General features: G+C 37.9%; 1 protein-coding gene across 1 annotated transcript in view; it reads left to right on the forward strand.

Moving 5' to 3' along the window:
• BCO1 (beta-carotene oxygenase 1) overlaps positions 1–12,347 on the forward strand; it is a 42,279-nt gene extending 29,932 nt beyond the window's left edge. Inside the window, exons 9-11 of the mRNA XM_069072242.1 lie at positions 3,534–3,628; positions 8,863–8,974; positions 11,337–12,347. Of these exons, the coding sequence (XP_068928343.1) occupies positions 3,534–3,628; positions 8,863–8,974; positions 11,337–11,527 (398 nt within the window). The 3' untranslated portion in view covers positions 11,528–12,347. The remainder of the gene's footprint in view (positions 1–3,533; positions 3,629–8,862; positions 8,975–11,336) is intronic.
• Positions 12,348–20,665: the final 8,318 nt, after the last annotated feature.

Below are 20,665 nucleotides of genomic sequence, written 5' to 3' on the forward strand. Positions count from 1 at the left end.
CTGCTTCAGACACCCACCTTACTAGCCAGGGTTTCTTAAATATGTTGTTTCTATTTCTCTCAAACTATTTATAAAATAAGGATAATAATACTTGCCTATCCACATCAAGGAATTGTTATGAGCAATATTTTGTAAACTTTTAAACAATATAGAAATGGAAGTTGTTGTTATTGTTACTCTGGTATTGAACAGTTCTGGTAAGGCAAAGTTGGATTTTCCCATCACCTCAGAAAATCAGATTTACCCTTTCTTATTTAGCAATTCTACATTTACTATATGCTTTATATGAAAAACTGATGTGAGGATGGATTCTATACTCTTGTAAAATAAAGTATAGCCTTGTAAAGAGGGGTAGAAATTGACAGAGAAAAAGAGAAGGACGTGAATTGGTTCATCTCCTCTCCATGCTACTTCCTGTGCATACAGGGGAGAAAAGAGATAATGAAGTAATTAACCCTCAATTATCTGTGCTAATAAAAGGTAGCAATGGCCTGAACAAATGACTAAAAAATCATTTCTTGTTTATTTGACTATGGAATATATGATGAGTTTGGGAAATTAGTTTCCCTTCATAATTATTCTTTGCTTAGACAAATATTAAGATTAATTTATGCTTCTTAAGAATATATTTTATATTCTTTATTAATTAATAATGTCCCAGAACTATTCTGTGGAAGAAGGCTGAATATAATTAAATGATGTAGATGATGAAAACCATGTAGCTAATGAAGAGTTTATCTGAATAAAGTTTGAAGGGAACCTAAGTCGGTAGATTAGGATATCAATTTGAACCAGTCCTTAAACACCTCAACAACAAAAAAACCCCAACAAACTAATAATCATAGAGGTTTATTTTCCCAGGTGTCAGATGGTTCCTTGCAAAAGGAAGCTTCAGTTCAGCTCCTAGGAATGAGCTGGGTCTGAATTAGCTGCTGACATGATCTTCAATTCAGTTGGACATTTATGAAGCCCTTGCTACATGGAAAGTCTGGTGCTAGGCACCAGAGGACACAAAGACAAAAATGAACAATCCCTATCCTCATTAATTACATATTGCTGTGCACAGAGAAATATTGTATAAGGTAGGGTGTGATGGTGGCAAAGGAGAGATCAGACAAATATCTGGGGAAATTATAGGAAGATCAATATACTTCAAGCTGAAGAGATCAGGGCATATTAAATAAAGAAGGTAGCCCCTTAGCTAAGGCTAAGATAAGGATTCCAAAAGGTTGAAATAATAATAATAGGAGCTCATATTTATATAATACTTTAAGTACTTATGGAGTGTTTTACAAACATTATCTTATTTGGTCTTCACAGCAACCCTATGATATACTGCCATTATTATCTCCATTTTACAGATAAGGAAACTGAGGTTGAGAGTTAATTGCCCAGTATTTGAGACAGGATTGGAACCCAGGTCATTCTGACTCCAAGACTAGTGCTATGCCCCACTGCCTCTCCTAATGAAGAAGGGAGTGCATACCAGGGGTGGTGGATTCTGCCTGTACAAATACACAGAGGCAAGAGATGGCATGCACTGAACAGCTGCTAGCCTAATTTGGTTGGAATGTAGACTAGAAATAATGTGAAATTGTATTTGAGGCCTGGAGTTCCTAAGTCTTAAGTTGCATGATTAAAGAAACCACTATCAGTTTCTGTACTAGGGAGCACCAAACACCCAGATCTGTGGGCAGGTGCAGGGCCACTCCCCAGGAAGACAGGAAGTCACTGAAAATAAGATGCTGTCATTAATGGCCTCATACTTGGTAAAACATTTGAATTTGCCAATAAAAACAAACCCTATTCTGCTAAAGTATAGCAATACCTGGGACAGTTTCTGTCAAACCTGGCTATGGTATTCCTTAGAAAAAATGAGCTGATTTTGTGGTCTCAGGCCTATTTCATAATTAATGTCCTATCCTTCTCCTTGCGTTCTTGTCCACTCAAGTCCTTGTCCCCTGGCATTTCATCTCCCTGAGTCCCAGTCCTTCTGTCCCATTAATCTCCTGTTTGATGGGTCCCTTTTCTCAGTCTTACTTCTTTTCTTGAGGGCATATGGAACATGGGCTCTGCTTTTGAAATCTGATTACACTCTAAACCAGGAAATTATTTCTGACTTGTGCCATGGCCAGTGCTTATAAAAAGGTAGCAACCTAGCCAGGAGAGTAGCCTAACAGCATGTCATCTTTCCTGGTTTGCTTCATGAAGGTCATCTCAGTCTAAATACTCTCTATCAGAGCCAAGATACTATCTCCTCACCCCAGGGCTTTGAGAAATTTTTCCTAGTTGCTTCTCACCTTGGTATCTAGCTAGCTAGGTATATGAAAGAGTTCTTAATTACTAATTTATGGGGCAAGGCAACTCCTCCCCAGATCAATATCCCACTCCCACTGAAACCTTTCCTGCTACACCCAATAGTCTCGTGCACCCTTAAGTTCCTCTTTTGAAACATAAGTGGAAAGATTATTCACCCTTTAAAGTTTCTTCTGAAGGATTTTCTGATTTTCTCTGACAACTTGCCTTCATTTGTATTTCCCCACATTTTATTAAAAATATTTCCTAAAATTGTCAATTTAATTCTAATACCTAATGCTGATTTTGTTAATGTATATATTTAAACACAATTACATAAAATATGTATGTATGTGTGTAATCACAAGGATCTGAACTTCCTTTTTTTCTAAAGAGCTAAAAGAAGACAGTTGTGATTTCATAGTCATTAAACTGTTGGATTTATCTTATGTAATTTTTTATACACTTAAAAGATATATATATATTTCCTAATTTATTAAATGGTCTTCAGTAGTCAAATTAATTAACAGAGAGGGTTTTGTTTACCTTTGGGTATCATATTTAAATGAATTACATTTCCCTGGAGTTTATCCTGGTCAGTTATAAATCAGCTTTACAGGATGTGCTATGGAAAAAAGCTAGGTAACCTTGAGCAAGTTACTTAACCCTGATTGCTTAAAAAAAAAAAAAAGAGAGTGGGAAAAAAGGCTAGGATTGGAATCAGAGGATCTTGTCTTGAGTCTTAGCTCTGCCACTGGCCTTTGGAAATTCAATTCCATCACTCTGACCTTCATTTTCATCTTCAATGGGGATAATAATCTCTATCTACTTCACAGGAATGTTGTAAAGCTCAAATTAACATAGATTTGCAGAGCTGGACACACATTAGAGCTCTCTAACTCAACTCCAAAATTTTATTGATGAGAAAATTGAATCCCAGAAAGAAGTCACCTGCCCAAGGTTACAGTTCATAATAAAGAGCAGAGTCAGAAATCAGAATGGCTCTTTGGACTCCAATGCCAGTGCCTTTCCACTTAATGTCCTGTTGCTTCTTTTGATTATAAAATGCATAAAGCACCTTTTTAAAACCATTAAGACCCACATACATGTGAGCTATTATTATTAACAGAGACAAGGCTGGAGAATTTGCCAATGAAGATGTGAATGATCCTCTTCCTTTTGATGTCTCCTTGATTATCTATTTTAATTCTTCATTTGATGAATCACTTTTCTTTTAGGGATTGAGCTGCCCCGAATTAATTATGCTCATAATGGGAAAAAATACAGATACATTTATGCAGCAGAAGTGCAGTGGAATCCAATTCCAACAAAGGTAACATATTTAAAGGTCATTAAAATATCACACACTGGTTTCTGTGATGATGAATCAATTTGCTTTTAATTTGGACACACCCAAATGAATGGAAAACATCTGGTGTCAGTAACAAAAATAGGCAAGCTGGGAAGAGGTGCCAATTCAAAGGAGAAAGGCTGGTGATGTTTTGAATGCTCTGAATTTGAGGTAACAGGATATCCAAATATCTCGTAGAGTACTTGACTAAAATTTAGAAGAGAGATCATTTCCAAGTCATTAGCATATAGGCAATAGCTAAAATCATGAAAATGGTAGAATTCTCAATGGGAGGTAGTGTTGAAAAGGAAGAGAAGCAGGTCAATACCAAGCCTTCAGAAATGCCCATATTGAAAGGATAATAAAGAAGAAGAAAAACTAGTGAAGGAGATAGAAGAGTAATCAGAAAGGCAAGAGGAGAAATCGTATACTGTGTTTCTGTTATTGTTCAGTCATTTCAATGTTATGTCTGACTCTCTGTTACCCTATTTGGGGTTTTCTTAGCAAAGATACTGGAATCGTTTAACATATCCTTTTCTAGCTCATTTGACAGGTGAGGAAATTGAGGCAGAGTCAAGTGACTTCCCCAGGGTCACACAGCTTGTAGGTGTCTGAGGACAGATTTGAACTCTGATCTTCCTGACTCCAGGCCCAGAACTCTATCCACTGAGCCACCTAGCTGCCCCCAAGAATACTTTAGTGTCACATATTAAGAAAGAGTTGCAAGAAAGAGGAAGCATCAAATGTGGCAGAAATTTCAAGGAATATGAGGCCTGAGAAAAAGTCATTGGACTTCCTTATTTCTTTTTTTTTTTGAGAAAATTGCTTAACTAATAGAATAGGGACATAATATAGATATAATTTACAAAGCATTTGTAATAGTAATAATGATAGCTAGCATTTATAGAGTGGTATACAGTTTACAAAGTGCTTTACATATGCACTTGGTTCTCACATCAATCTTATGATATGGATAATATTATTCCTAAATTATAGATGAAGAAACTGAGCCTGAAAGAAGTTAAGTGATTTGGCTAGGGTCATACAGGCATTAAGGATTTGAGTCAGTATTTGAACTGAGGTTTTCCAAACTGCAGGCCCAAAACTCTATCCTGCAAAAGATGGAGAGATCTGGACAGGATGATAAAACAATTGCGTGGATTCGTAACTGATTGAATGGCCTAACACTAAGAGCAGTCATTTAATGATCCAGTGTCAACTTAAAAGGTTTCTGGGAGAGTGCCCTATGGGATCTGTGCTTGGCCCCATTCTATTTAAGATTTTTTATCAATATTTGGCTAAAAGCAGAGATTGTCTGCTCTCAAATTTACAGGTGACACAAGGCTGGAAGGGCTAGCTAACAGATTGGATGATAGAGTTGGGATTCAAAAGGATCTTGATGAGCTAAAGTATTGGGGTGAATCTAAAAGGAATTTCAATTAAGATAATCATAAAATATCCACTGGACTAAAAAAAATAACCTAACAAGTATAGGACTGAGGAAGAATAACAACTTATGTGAAGAAGATCTTCAGGTTTGAGTGGGCCATAAGCTCAGTTGGATCAATCAGCAGTATGATGTGGCAACCATAAAAGGTAGGTATAGCTTCCAGAAATAAAGAAGTGATAATCTTTTCATATTCTGTTCTAGTCAGACTCTATCTGTAGATAGAATATTGTATTCAGTTCTAGGCACCATAACTTTATTTAAAATTTTTTTAATATTTTATGTTTTCCAATTACATGTAAAAATAATTTTTAGCCTTCATTAAAAAAATAATTTTGAATTCCAAATTCTCTCCCTTCTTCCTCCCCTCCCTCTCCCTCTAAAGGCAAGCAGTTTTTAATGGTCATATGTGTGCAGTCATGCAAAACATATTTCCATGTAAGTCATGTTGTGAAAGAAAATGCAGACAACAAAAAAAAAAAAAGAAAGAAAGCTTTAAAAAAAACCCAAACAGTATGCTTTGATCTATGTTCAAATTCCATCAGTTCTTTCTCTTGAGGTAGGTAACATCTACCTCATAGGTCCTTCAGAATTGTCTTGGATCTTTGATAACTAAATCATCCACAGCTGATCATTGTATAATATTGCTGTCACTATGTACAGTGTTCTCCTGGTTCTGCTCATTTCACTGTATCAGTTCACATAACTCCTTTCAGGTTTTCCTAAAGTATCCTGTTCATCATTTCTTATCGCACAATAGTATTCCATCACAATCATAGACTACAACTTGTTGAGCCATTCCTCAGTTGATGAAGATCTACTCAATTTCAATTCTTTGCCATATAAATAGTTTTGTACATATAGGTAGGCACCATCTATAAGCTGTATCCAGAGTATCCAGAAAAGAGAAACCAAGATGATGAAGGACCTTGAGTCCTTTGAGGAAAAACTAATTGGGGAAGGGTTAGATTGGAGAGGGAGACAAATACAGAAAGAAATAAAAGAAATAAACTCTATCATCCAGTCTGTTAGCTAGCCCTCCCAAATCTTGATGTCATATGAGGATTGATTGGAAGAAGCTGGTTAATTTTAGCCTGGAGAAAAAAAAGACTCAGGGGAGAACATGATAGTATTTGAAGGGCTGCTGTGGGAAAGGGATAATACTTTGTTCTGCTTTGCTTCACAGGGCAGAATCAAGAATAGTGAATACAAATTACAAATAGGCAAATACAGGCTTGATGTCACAATAAATTGAAACAGGCTGCCTTGGAAGGTGGCAGATTCCCTGTCACTGAAGGTCTTTGAATAGTGGCTGGAAAACCATTGTTTGTTATGTTGTATCTGTGATTTCTTTTGGTTGTTGTTTAGTCTAGATAGCTACTAAGGATCCTTCTAATTCTAGATGCTAAGATTCTCCAATTTGACAAGTATAAGGTTATTGGTGAACTTTAAGACAGTAGTTTCAGTGCTAGGGGAGGAAGCTATATTACAGGGAGTTTTCAATAAGGAATCATCTACTAAGGTCTTAACTCTAATTCTTCCTCATAGTGTGGAATTGATTCTGGGCTTTTTGAAGGCTATGCCAGTAAAGCACAAGCTCTGTAAAGGTTTTGAGTGATGGATTGGTTAGGGACAATATTGTCTGTCAAGTGAAGACCCCTAGCTTACTACTGTGTGAAGAAACTCATCACCCAGTTGGCCACATGGGTGATGAATGTTTTGGCTACTAGAACTCACAAAGACCCAGAAAACTTTTGATCTACATCAGATGGGGAAGACCCAAAAAGACAAAATAATGTTTCCTTGTTTGAAGAAATGAAGGCAGTACATAGAAACCACTCACAGGAGACAGTTTAACAAGGAAAGGAAAGAAAAAAAAAATAGTTCAGTATCTAGAGTGGTCAGCATAAAGTGAAAAAAGCTTAAAGTTGGAAGGAATCTCATCTAATCCAACCTGCATGTGATCTAAAAATCTTCAAGTGACTATTTAACCAACTGAAGATCTCCACTGAAAGGTATCCTATTAACTTGTGAATGAGCTCATTCTTTTGAATACTTCTAATTGTTAGGAAGGGTTTTATTCCATCACTCCCCCCCAATCAATATCAAGCCTGAATCTCTGAAGCCTCTACCCATTGTCTCTAATTCTACCACTGGGGCCAAGGAGAACAAGTTTAATCCCTCTTCCAAAACAATCCTTCAAATACTTTTAGAGAGCTATTATGTTCTCCTTTAGTATCATTTGTGCATGCTAAAGAATAGAGAAAAATAATGAGTTTTTCAAAGTTGAAGAGAACTAGGGATGTTATAAAGCAGAGGGGAAGGAGTCAATGAAATGTGGAAGATGAAAGAGAGAAGATATATGAGGAAGCAAGGCCACTTTGAGCTGGGACATGAAGTTGTCAAGAAAAAAGCTGTATGTTAATGAGTGGATTCTTTTTTTTTTTTTAAAGCAATGGGTGTTAAGTAACTTGCTCAAGGTTACACGGCCAGTTATTTCTGGGTGTGGTGCTAAGTATCTGAGCCTGAATTTGAACCCTAGGTCTTCCCGACACTGGAGCCGGTGCACTTACTCGCTGAGCCACCTGGCCACCCCTAAGCAATTGGGGTTAAGTAACTTGCTCAAGGTTACAAGGCCAAGTGTTTCTAGGTGGGTGCTAAGTGTCTGAGCCAGGATTCGATCTACAAGTCATCCCGACAGTGGAGCCGGTGCTCTTACTCGCTGTGCTACCTGGCCACCCCCAATGAACGGATTCTTATTCAGGTATAGAACAGAGTAGATGACCTCTGAAGTTACTTTCAACTCTGAGTCAAGAAGGTACAGGTTCTTGGCAGAGTCATAACAAAGGTGAGGCAAGAGAAGCAGTTGCTTTGGCTGCATAAAATTGATAGGAGAAGAAAATATATGGAATTTGCATCTACTCTCCCAAGTATGCCATACTTTTAGGTTAGGTGACATAATTTTATATTCTTGCCTCAGCTGCAAAATTATCTGGTTCTTAATACCATGGAGCAACTCAAAAAAAAAAAAAGCAACACCTCTTTCTATGACACTTGGGGGAAGTTTGAGAAGATCACAATAAAAACAGATATGGTAAGGTGAAGAAGACATTAAATGAAGGAGAGAATACTCTTCTGAATTCATGCAAAGGAATTATAAATATATAGAGAGAAAAACAATCAATCCTCTAGAGTTAATATGGAGGTAGAATGGGCAAAATGGTTCTTTCTTGGTGTCATAGAAGAAGGGAAGATGAAAAATGAATGAACAGCAACCTTATTACAAAGGCTTTTAGCTGAAATAAACATTGAGCCATAACTGGATGGAGGAACATTGGGGCTTATCAAAGCCAAAAATGTCCAAGCTTGTCAATGATGATAGAGAACTGTGTATCAGCTCCTTTCTGCCAGGTGTAGAGCTAATCTAATTGGTTTCTTGGCCTTGCTTCTCTATGGACATAACTGTAAATTAGTATAGAACCTGAGAAAGCTAATGTTAAGTTTTATTTGGAGAAGCAAGCAAAACCTTTTCAGACGTTAGGATTTTATTTTCCTTATGAGATAGATTTCTACTGTAAAGCTCATAGGTAATAGAAAGCAGACCTGTGGCTCTTCTGTCAACATTATACAGATGCTCAAATGTTCCATAAATGTTTATTCCACATACCAAGGTTTCATTGTGTTAGTTTGAAAGTTTGATTGCATGCCATATAGAAAACACAATATCACAAAAATTTAGTCACTATTTGTCTTTCTTTTAAACACACAGATAACAAAATTTGATATTCTGACAAAGTCATCATTAAAATGGGGGGAGGAGCATTGTTGGCCTGCTGAGCCTGTGTTTGTGCCTGCACCTAATGCACAAGAAGAAGATGATGGTAAGAGCTTTTGGCCTTATGAATACTCTGCTCTATTTTCATAGTAAGCCATGGAATTAGCTTCCAAAGCAACTAATTTGGCAGGGTCAGAAAATGTAATTGTTTCCCTGTCAAACCTATTCAATTCAATCCACATTGACTTACTAAGAGGCAGTGCATCCTAGTGGATAAAGAACTGGTCTCTAAACCAGGAAAACTGGGTTTCAAGTTCCATCTCTGACAGACTAGTTATGACAGACCCCAGGCAAGTCACTTCAGCCCTGACTCTCTAAGCAATTCAGTAAGATTGTAAATGGCAGAGAAGGTGCCAACCTGCATTGATAGAAGATGAATCCTCATCCAGGAGCTTCCTACACCAATTTAATCACAGGTTCTGTCCCTGTCTCTAAGCTTTTCATGTGTAAGATGTTTGGTGCTGGGAATAAATACAAAGATTAAAAATGGACACTGTCCCTGGCCCTAAGAAACTTACATTTTACTGGGTTGGGAAGGGGAGGAGGAAAGAACATATATACATATATATACTCCAGGGGTACACACAGCATGCAGGCAGATGGAGGGAATCCATGAAAAGGGAGCATGGTGTAGTGCAGGGGTCCTTAACTTTTTTCGTGTCATGAACCCCAATGACAGTCTAGAGAGGCCTATGGACCCCTCCTCAGAATAGTTTCTAAATGAACAAAAAGAAATGTGTAGAATCACAAAGGTGATCTATTATATTGAAAAGCAGTGATAGATAGATGAACAAGTTCACAGACCCCAGTTAAGAACCCTTAGACTGTAATAGGAAGTTTTCTGGACTTGAGTCCAGAAACTTGAGTTTGAGACCTAGTTTTGACATTTACTTCCTGCCTATGTAACCCTAAGTGGATCTAGGTTGAAAAGGCCATGACCCTTCATAGGGATAAAGTCCCTTATAGATGTATGTGTGTGGTGGTAGGGTGATGTTAGGGATCATTGCTCCGGGCCTCAGTTCCATGTAAAACAGGGATAAGAATGTTCCTACTAGCTACCACACACAGTGAGGAAAGCATTGTAAAGCCTTCATGGGGGTACAGAAAGAAACCTAGGGTCTCATCACTGAAAGCTCAGGCTTTGATTCTTGGCTTCTGTGCTATTTCTCTAACATGCCAATATATTTATCTGAACAGTCCAGTCACTGGCCTTCCAACAAGCTGGAGATCAACTAGTCTAACCTCCTCATTTCACAAAAATAAACAAAACTGAGGACCACTCATATTTGCTCCAAATCACAATTAAAAAGTAGCAGAGACAGGATTCAAATTCAGGTCCTCTGAATAAAAATTCATTGTTCTTTCCATCACGTGACACTGGCAAGGAGAAAATGTAAAAAAGTGACATGAAGATTCAAAAAATGAAATCTATTTCACTAAGAAGGGTATTTAACAAATTATGAGTCACAACAGCTCCCATGGCTCATCTTTCTAAGTCGTCAGGTTGGTCCATAGACCCACACAGCATACCACCGCTAATTCTTATTTCTCAGATTCAACTTTACTTCAGCATTAATAATAATAGTTGACATTTGTAGGTTACTTTAACATTATTTTAATCTCATTTGTGCCTTACAACAATATTATGAAGTAGTCACTACAGATATTATAATCCCTGTGTAGCAAATGAGGAAATTGAGGCACACTGTAATTGAGGACTTTCCTATGACGTACTAGTAAGGGTCAGAGGCAGGATTTGAACCCGGGTCTTCCTAACTCCAAGTCCAGTATACAGTGCTAATACCTCCTCATTTACAAGAGTAGAACTACATCACAAACTTCCTTCTATCCAGTTACACATATTTCCAGAACAGATGCTAGGAAGCCTCCTCCAGGGGGCTCTGTCTTGGACATTGGGCCTGAAGCATAGATCTCTAGCCATTGGCCTACTTCTCTAATCATTTGTGTGGAATGTCTTAGATACTTTGGGTTTTTCTCCTAATAGGCAGACAATGAAGAAGCATATACTAGCAGCAGTAGGGGTTTTGACACATAAGGAAAGTCACATTTGCAACTATTCTAAGCCAATTACAATCAGAACTCCCCAAAGTATTCCAAAGTTACACTAGATAGTATTGTTATGTCCCTGCCTCATATTAAAGAGGCAACTGCCAAGATGGCCCAAGCTAAAGGCCGTTCTTCTGCTTTGAATTTTGAAGATCAGAATAGGAAAAGTCTAAGTTTTGCCTACAAATTTTCTTCTTTGGATTTAAGTCTTGGTTACCCAAACCATATTATTTTTCTCAGGCTTAGATTTTTAGCATCAATAAAGATTCTTTTCATCTTGGAAATATAAAAAAAAAAATGCCCCTCCATTTTTCAAACTTGTTCGCTTTTTCCTTTTAAAGGTATTATATTGTCTGTGATTGTCTCCACTGATCCCAAGAAACCACCTTTTCTGCTCATACTGGATGCAAAACAATTTACAGAATTAGCTCGGGCATCAGTTGATACAGAGATACACCTGGATCTGCATGGGCTATTCATTCCCTCTGTGGGTTCTCCTGAAGAGCCAGAGGACAATGAGTTTAAGAAATAATCTAGTAGACTAGTCTATAGTGATGCTACTTTGATAGTTGGGAATAGACAAACTGAGTGGGATCTTATAGGACCATAAGCCTGGAAATATTTTCTTTGCCTGGTACAGTTTTATTTGATTTTTATTCTAGGGATGGTACATTCAATGCCTTTTATTTCATTTCATTTAAATCATAATAACATTTAGAGTCAGCATGGTATGGTATACAGAGGGTCAGCCTTGGAGTCAAGAAGGCTTGTAAGATCTGCTTCTGACACGTAGTGGTTAAGTAACCATGAGCAAGACACTTAAGTTTTAATGCCCAGGGAAACTCTATAAGACTATAATTCATGGGTGAATTGCTAACCAGCACTGGTGCAGGGGATTCTCATACCAATGAAATTACAAGTCTGGTTAAAAAAAATAGTAATGCTAATAGCTGAATTTAGATAATACTTTAAAAATTGTTAAGCACTTATGTACATTATCTCATTTGATCTTTATAACTACTCTGAGAAGTAGGTACTATTATGATCTTTATTTTACAGATGAGGAAACTAAGGCCTCAGAGAGGTTTAGGTTCAATGACTTATCCATGTTCACATAGGAAGCGGGTATCAGAGATGGGATTTGAATGTAGCTCTCTTCTGACAGTCCAATTCTTTCAACTTTCCAACTCTTTCAAATATATCATGCTGCCTCTCTTTTGTCTTGTTTTGAAATTAATCAACAAATATTTATTGAGTGAATACTATGTACTTAGTACTGAAGAAAAAAGAAAACTTTTTATTTTGAGCAGCCATTATATAAAAATTTTCATTAAAATAAATTATATACTCTATTAAAGCAATATTGTAATGCTACTTATTATAGCAGGGAAGGGTTTACCCATTAGGAACATGCAAATATTTATCAGAAAGAAAATGTTTTTATTTGTTAAAAAAGGACTTGGCTAAATAGAGTTTCTCTCTTTCCTAAATCCTGGCCTGGTATTTTTAGTTAGGTTTCCTTTTATAAAACTACACAATTAGGAAACTTGTATACTGTCACTTAAGAATTTCATTAGCAGCATTTCCAGGTACCTTCAACCCTCAGTTTCAGTAAATGAATTCCTACAAACTCCATACACTGATAATGGTTTTTTAGTAAATGTGCTCCCATTTGTTTAGTTATAATTGCATTTTAAAAGCTCTGTCTCAATTAGGTTTGTATCTCACTTGTATTTATACCCAATTTCTTAATTATTAAAAGCCAGCATCTTCCACATTCACCTTGAGGCCTGGAGAAAGTGAAGAGATGCTTATGGTCTTGTGCTGGAGAATAGTGGAGTTGGACACTACTGAAAGCGTTTCTCCTCCTCAGATTTTCCAACAATGGTTTGCTTAGATTTTTCCTTGTCCCTATCACAGTTTTCCAATGTATCACACTTATCTGCATGTGTATGTATCTCCTCTTTGAGGGCAGGTACTATAATTTATCTCTATGTCCCCAACCCTGAAACATAGGACTTTGTACTTAGGAGGCATTTAAAGAATGTTGATTGAAATTTATTTAATTGATACAGCAGAATTATTTGATATCTTCTGTTTAAAGGCAGTTTGCTTTCCTTTAGATACAGAAACATAAGATCTTGAAGTAGGACCTTAGAGATAAACTAGTTCAACACCCTCATTTTAAGATAAAGGCCCAAAGAGATTAAATGATTTGCTTAAGGTCCAATAGCTATTAAACAACAGAACTAAAATTTTTCTTATTTAAATATTAATATTTTTATTGTAAGAGGGGAAATTGGATCCTTACCAACTGATTTCCCCCATAGGATGTAATCACAGATCATGAGTACAAATTCGTTAATACCTTGTTATCTGTTTAGTGAAATTAGTAAGCAAGTTTAGTATTGATTGCATGAAAATTGGTCACAATCCTGGACACAATTAAGGCAGGAACCAACAGCTGAGAAAGAATTCAGGCCCTAAGAGGGTGACAAGTGGGAAATAACATTTTCCAGGCAGACACAGAAACAGAAAGGCAGTATTCAAACAGTTTTCAGGAGAGGGACCTCTGATAGCAAAGAGAGCTGGATATGTACTTCAGAGGGAGTTAGCTGTAGCAGTAAAGAACTGAACTATGAAAAGGGGTAGATGATGGGACCCAGAGAAGCAACCTACCAGCAGAGACACTGTGCCCGGGGGGAACCTGCTGAAGAGCTCCGTGATGAAATAAAGGATATTGAGGCCTTTCAGCTCTTGAGATGTGAGTTGTTTCGGCCCATACGTTCCCTCCATTGTTATCTCACTACTATCATACTCCAAATGTGTGCCTACTCTTCCTAAAGGCACTGATGTGTTTGAGGAACACTGCACCCCAGGTTTCTGGAAGGAAATGTTTTACTTTTCTTATAATTCCATTTTAGTTAAAGCCTTGGCTTTGAGCTACTTGTGTCTATTGACTGAGCTAAGGATCTAAGTAGAGGCTTATGAACAAGGTGTGCTGGAGCCAATTGAAAATTGTTAAAATTTCAGAGTATTCACACCTCAAAAATCAGCAAACTACAAACTGGGCTTGATTTATTGTTTTATTGATTTAAGACTGTGATGACCCAGGACCTATATGACCACAACTACAAAACACTTTTCATTCAAATAAAGTCAGATCTAACTCATTGGAAAAAATATCAATTGCTCATGGCTGGGTCGAGCTAATATAATAAAAATGACAATTTTACCTAAATTAAATTATATATTTAGTGCCATACCAATCAATTTACCAAAAAACTACTTTATAGAGCTAGAAAAAATAGTAACAAAATTCATTTGGAAGAACAAATGGTTCAGAACATCAAGGGAATTAATGAAAAGAAATGCTAGGGAAGGTGTCCTAGCTATACCAGATTTCAATCTGTGTTATAAAACAGCAGTCATCAAAACTACTTGATACTGGCTGAGGAATAGAGTAGTGGATCAGTGGAACAGATTAAGCACACAAGATTCAGAAGTCAATTACTATAGTAATCTATTGTTTGATAAACCCAAAGACCCCAGTTTTTGGGGTAAGAGCTCACTATTTGACAAAAACTGCTGGGAAAACTGGAATATAGTATGGCAGAAACTGTGCATAGATCATTATCTAACACCATATACCAAAATCAAGTCTAAATGGGTGCATGATCTAGATATAAAGGTTGATACTGTAAGCAATCTTGGAAAACAAGGAATAATTTACCTGTCAGATTTGTGGAGAGGGAAAGACTTTATGACTAAACAAGAATTAGAGATCATTATAAAATGCTAAATGGATAATTTTGATTGCATTAAATTGAAAAGCTACTGTACAAAGCCAATGTAACCAAGATTAAGAGGGAGGTGGGAAATTAGGAAAGAATTTTTACAACCTATGTCTCTGATAAAGGACTCATTTCTAAAATATACAGAGAATTGAGTCAAATCTGTAAGAATACAAGTCATTCCCCAATTGATAGATGGTCAAAGGATATGAACAGGCAGTTTTCAGAGAAAGAAATTAAAGATATCTATAAGCACATGAAGAAATGCTCTAAATCACTATTGATTAGAGAAATGCAAATCAAAACAACTCTGAGGTACCACATCTCACCAGTCAGATTGGCTAAGATGACAAAACAGGAAAATGACAAATGCTGGAGAGGATGTGGGCAAATTGGAACACTAATGCATTGCTGGTGGAGTTGTGAACTGATACAACCTTTTTGGAGAGCAATCTGGAATTATGCCCAAAGGGCTATAAATAATTTCATTCCCTTTGACCCAGTAATACCACTTCTAGGGTTATATCCCAAAGAGATCATAGAAGTGGGAGAAAGACCTATATGTACAAAAATATTTATAGCAGCTCTTTTTGTGGTAGCAAAAAATTGGAAATTAAGGGGGTACCCATCAATTGGGGAATGGCTGAACAAGTTGTGGTATATGCATGTTATGGAATACTATTGTGCCATAAGAAATGAGGAGCAGATGGACTTCATATTACCTGGAGAGGACTATACAAACTGACGCTGAGTGAGAAGAGTAGAACCAGGAGAAATTTGTTCACAATTACAGACACAACATATGTGTGATAGACTGGACTCTTCTCAGCAATGCAGTGATATAAGTCAATCCCAAAAGACTCATGATGGAGAGAGATGTCTACATCCAGAGAAAGAACTAGAAAGAACTGAGTTTGAATCCAGATTGAAGCACACTACCTGATCTTTTCCTTTTTCTTGTTTGGTTTTATTTCCTCTTTACCATTTTTCATTCCATCTGATACAATCTGTCTTTATAACCTGACTAATGTCTAATGTGAAAGTATTTACAGATTCTATACTTGACTGTATGCCGCCATGGTGGGGAGGGGGGAGGACAGAATTTGAAACTCAAGGAATTGTGGAATTGAATCTTGTAAACTAAAAGTTTACAACTAAAAACTGATTAAACATATTAATAAAAAAAAAAGACTGTGATGATGAAAATGTTTATGTTGCAAATTAAATTTAAAAGGGTGTCATGTGTACATTTATTTTGAGTCAGTTGTTAAACATTGACTAGAACATCTTACCTAAGAACTATAGTTTTAGTACTGCAGTCAGAAAGGTTATCCCAGAACCTGAGGGTGGTAGCTGCCTTCTAGGGATCTAAATCATGAATATGAGCACACATCATAAGGGTGCTAAATGGTAAACAAAGCCCCCCACTGTGAAATACATAATAATGCTTCTAAAACTGTAAAATTCTATTACTTCATAAGGTAATGATATCACTCAACTGAATTCAAATTTACATAGAAACAATAATCACATCAAAGTTATATAGAAATCTCAGGTCATTCCTAATTTAGCTTACACTATAAGGCCAAATTTATTGTCTCAGAAGACAGAATAAATGACTAGAACTGCCTTAGTGTTTAATTGCCAATTTAAAAAAAATGTCTTTGGTCTGTGACTTTTTTATTGGAAGCATTAAACTTAAACATGGGCTTGGAGAATTTTTCTGTATTTTTTCAAATAGCAAGAGTTTGTTTCCTTTCCTTTCCACCTACTCCACCCACCCTCACCTCTCCCCACTCCCCTGCCACTGAAAACATTTTTTTTAAAAAACCTCTTTATAACAAATATGCATAATTAAGACATCCCCACATAGGCCATAATTTTTTTTTTAATATCTCAGTCTGCATCTGAAATCCATCTGAAATCTTTGTTAGAGTGTGTGTAGCATGCACCATTGGTCCTCTGGAGTCACACATTAACCAGAGTTCTTAAGTCTTTAAGAGGTTGTCTTGGGGGGGGGGGAGCGGAACCAAGATGGCGGAGTAGAAGCACTACTCTCCCGCGGCTCCGGCTTCCACCCTCCCCAATCCATGTAAAAAGGGGACTCTAAACAAACTTTGGAGCTGCAGAACCCACAAAATGACACAGAGAAGCTAACCTCCCGCTGAGGACAGCCCGGCAGGCCGGCAGGAATCGGCCAGCGCAGCGCTCTGGGAGCCGAGCCCAGCACCACACGAGGCTTTAGCCCCAGGGCGGGCCTGACCAGCCACAGCCAGAGGGACTCCAGATCAGCAGCAGCTGTGGCCGTTTCCAGATTTATCAATACATAGATGCGAAGGACAAGGTGAGAGGCCAGTGCAGTCTGGACTTTGGGACCCAGTAAGTGGGAGTGTGTGGCTTTTACCCCTGGGGCGAGAAACTGCTGAGACGCCAGCACAGCCTACCAGTGCCTCGTGGCGGCTTCAGCTCCTGGCCTGCAGAGTGTAGGGGGACCAAGCACCAGTCTGAGGGGTCATCGCTCTTGCTTTAACCTGCTTGGATCTGGATTGCAGTCTAGGGTGGAGGTCCTGGGGTGTGTGTCCAGCTTGCCAGAGTGTGTGGAGACCTCAGAGAGGGCACCCATCTAATACCTCCGGCAGCTGAGAAAACCCCAGCATTTGGGACGAAAACTCCCCTGTCTGGTGGCAGAGTCCTACTGGGTCAAAAAGCCCAAAAGTCAAATCATTGAGTGGCAAAATGAGCAGGCAAAGGAAACAAAGCAGACAGAAGATTCCAACATTACACTCCTATTTTGGGGATAAGAAGGAGCAAGGCATGGACCAGGAGGAAATCAGTGAAGTCAGAACTCCTGCACCAAAAGCTTCAAAGGAAAATACAAGCTGGTTACAGGCCATAGAGGACCTTAAGAAGCAGATAAGAGAAGTGGAGGAAAAATTGGGAAGAGAAATGAGAACAATGCAAGAAAATTATGAAATGAGAGTCAACAGCCTGACTGAAGAAAATAATACCTTAAAAAACAGACTGACTCAAATGGCAAAGGAAACTCAAAAAGGCAATGAGGACAAGAATGCCTTAAAAAGCCAAATTTGCCAGATGGAAAAAAGAATCTCAAAAGCTCACTGAGGAGAATCATTGCTTCCGAATTAGATTGGAGCAAATGGAAGCTAATGACTTTATGAGAAATCAAGATGCTGTTAAACAGATCCAAACAAATGAAAGAATAGAAGGCAATGTGAAATATCTCATGGGAAAAACCACTGACCTGGAAAATAGATCCAGGAGAGATAATTTAAAAATTTTTGGACTGCCTGAGAGCCATGACCAAAGTAAGAGCCTGGAAAGCATCCTCCAGGAAGTTCTCAAAGAAAATTGCCCTGATGTTTTAGAACAAGAGGGCAAAATAGAGGTTGAAAGAATCCACCGATCACCTCCTGAAAAAGATCCCAAAAAGAAAACTCCTAGGAATATCATAGCCAGGTTACAGAATTCCCAGATTAAGGAGAGAATATTACAAGCAGCCAGGAAGAAACAATTTGAATATTGTGGAAACACAATCAGGATAACCCAGGATTTGGCAGCTTCTACACTGAGGGATCGAAGGGCCTGGAATGTGATATTCCAGAGGTCAAGGGAGCTGGGATTAAAACCAAGTGTCACCTACCCAGCAAAACTGAGTATCATGTTTCAGGGGAAAATATGGTCATTCAGTGGAATAGAGGACTTTCAAGCATTCTTGCTGAAAAAACCAGAGTTGAATAGAAAATTTGACATTCAGATACAAGAAGCAAGAGAAGCATGAGAAGGTAAACAGGGAAAAGAAATCATAAGGAACTTATCAAAGTTGAACTATTTTTTTTTTAAAGCAATCGGGGTTGAGTGGCTTGCTCAGGGTTGCACGGCCAGTTGTTGTTTCTGGGTGTGGTGCTGAGTGTCTGGGCCTGGATTTGATCCGGGTCGTCCCGGCACTGGGGCCGGTGCTCTTGCTCGCTGAGCCACCTGGCCAAAGTTGAACTATTAACATTCCTACATGGAAAAACAATATTTGTAACTTATGAAACTTTTCTCAGTAGTTGAAGGGATTAGAAATATATATATGTCTTTATATGAGGGTATGCGGGCATATGAATACATATGTGAATGTGTGTACATGCGTTTACAGGTATACATAGATAGAGGGCACGGGACCAATTTAACAGGAATGGATGATACTTAAAAGGTGAAATTAAGAGGTGAGAGGAATATAATGAGAGGAGATGGGGAGAGACAGAGTGGGGCAAACTATCTCATACAGAAGAAGCAAGGGGAAATGGTTACGATGGAGGGGAAGAATAGGAAGGCAAAAGGGAATGGGTCAACCTTATTCCTATTGAATCTGGCTTGAGGAGGGAGGGAAATACACACTAAATAGGGGATCTCACCCTCCAGGAGAATAGGGGGGGAAGGGGATGTGAGGGGGGATGATGGAAGGGAGGGCAGGCTGAGGGGGAGGGAAGTTGGAAGCACCCACTTTTGAAAAGGGACAGTATTATATTAAATTAAAAAAAAAAAGAGGTTGTCTTTAGAATGTTGTTTTTAGAATATACATTGTTCTCCTGGCTCTGCTTACTTCACTCTGCATTAGTTCCTACAAGTCTTCCTGAATTACTCTGAATCTGGCCCTTTCATAATTTCTTATAATACAGTAGTATTCTTCTCTCTAAAGAACTTTGGAATTGTATGACATGGGATACACTGGCACAGGACCGCCCAGCATGATGTGCCCTAATCAGAGAAGGTGCTGTTCTCTATAAGCAAAGCAGAAATGAAATAACTCAAAAGAAATGTAAGATGTGCAAATTTAGAGAATCCATCCCAAATGTTCACATGGACTGTTTGTGCCTGACTTGTGGTAGAGCATTCCGAGCCTGTATTGGTCTGATCAGCCACAGTCAGACATACTGTAATTTAACTCTAACACAGTGATGTCATTTTGGTTCTCTTTAAGGACAAAGGACAACTACCACCAGTATTCCACTAAATAATATGCCATAATTTGTTCAGCTATACCTCAATAAAAATGTTCATTTTTCACCTCTAAAACTTTAGTTTGTAAAAGACTCAAAGAATTTTGGAGCTAGAAGGGACCATATTGATCTTCTAGTCCAATGCATGTCTAAAAGGGTTTAGACTACAACACACTGGATAAGTGGTCATCCAACTCCTTCTTGAAGACCTCTAAACATTCCTAAAGCATTCCATTCCACTTTTGGACAGCTATAATTGTTAGAAAACTGTTCTTTAATTCAAATCTACATTTGCCTTTTTACAGCTTCCACCCACTGCTTCTGGTTCTGTCTAGTAGGATCAAGCAGAACAAGTCTAATTTCTCTTCCATGTGACAGTCACCTTCAAATAACTGAAAACAACGATCATGTCCACTACTTCCCCATCCCCTGTCTTGATCTTCTCTAAGATAAACATGCCCAGTTCCTTCAACCTCTCAACCTCATGTGATATGGTCTCAAGACTCTTTACCTTTCTCTGGACTGTCCAGTTTATCAATGTCCTTCTGTGGCACCCAGATTTGAATACAATATTCCATATGTGATTTGACCAGAGAAGAGTACAACAGGACTATTATCTCCTTATTCATTAATATAGCCCAAGATCAAATTATCATTTTTTAATGTTTCTTTATATTGCTGATTCATGTTGAACTTGGAATTTACTAAACCCAAGTATTTTTCAAACTTATCATTTTATTTTTTGAACCCAAATGTAAGCCTTTACATTTATCTGTTGAATTTTACTTAATTAGATTTGAACCAATATTCTAGCCTCCAAAAGATCTTTTTGGATCTTACCTTGGTCATCTGATGTGTTAGCTATTCCTGCCA

Source organism: Petaurus breviceps, unplaced genomic scaffold (assembly GCF_028583685.1).
Source record: "Petaurus breviceps papuanus isolate PSGF00001 unplaced genomic scaffold, PetGlider_PUasm1.0 90845, whole genome shotgun sequence".
NCBI classification, from domain to species: Eukaryota; Metazoa; Chordata; class Mammalia; order Diprotodontia; family Petauridae; genus Petaurus; species Petaurus breviceps.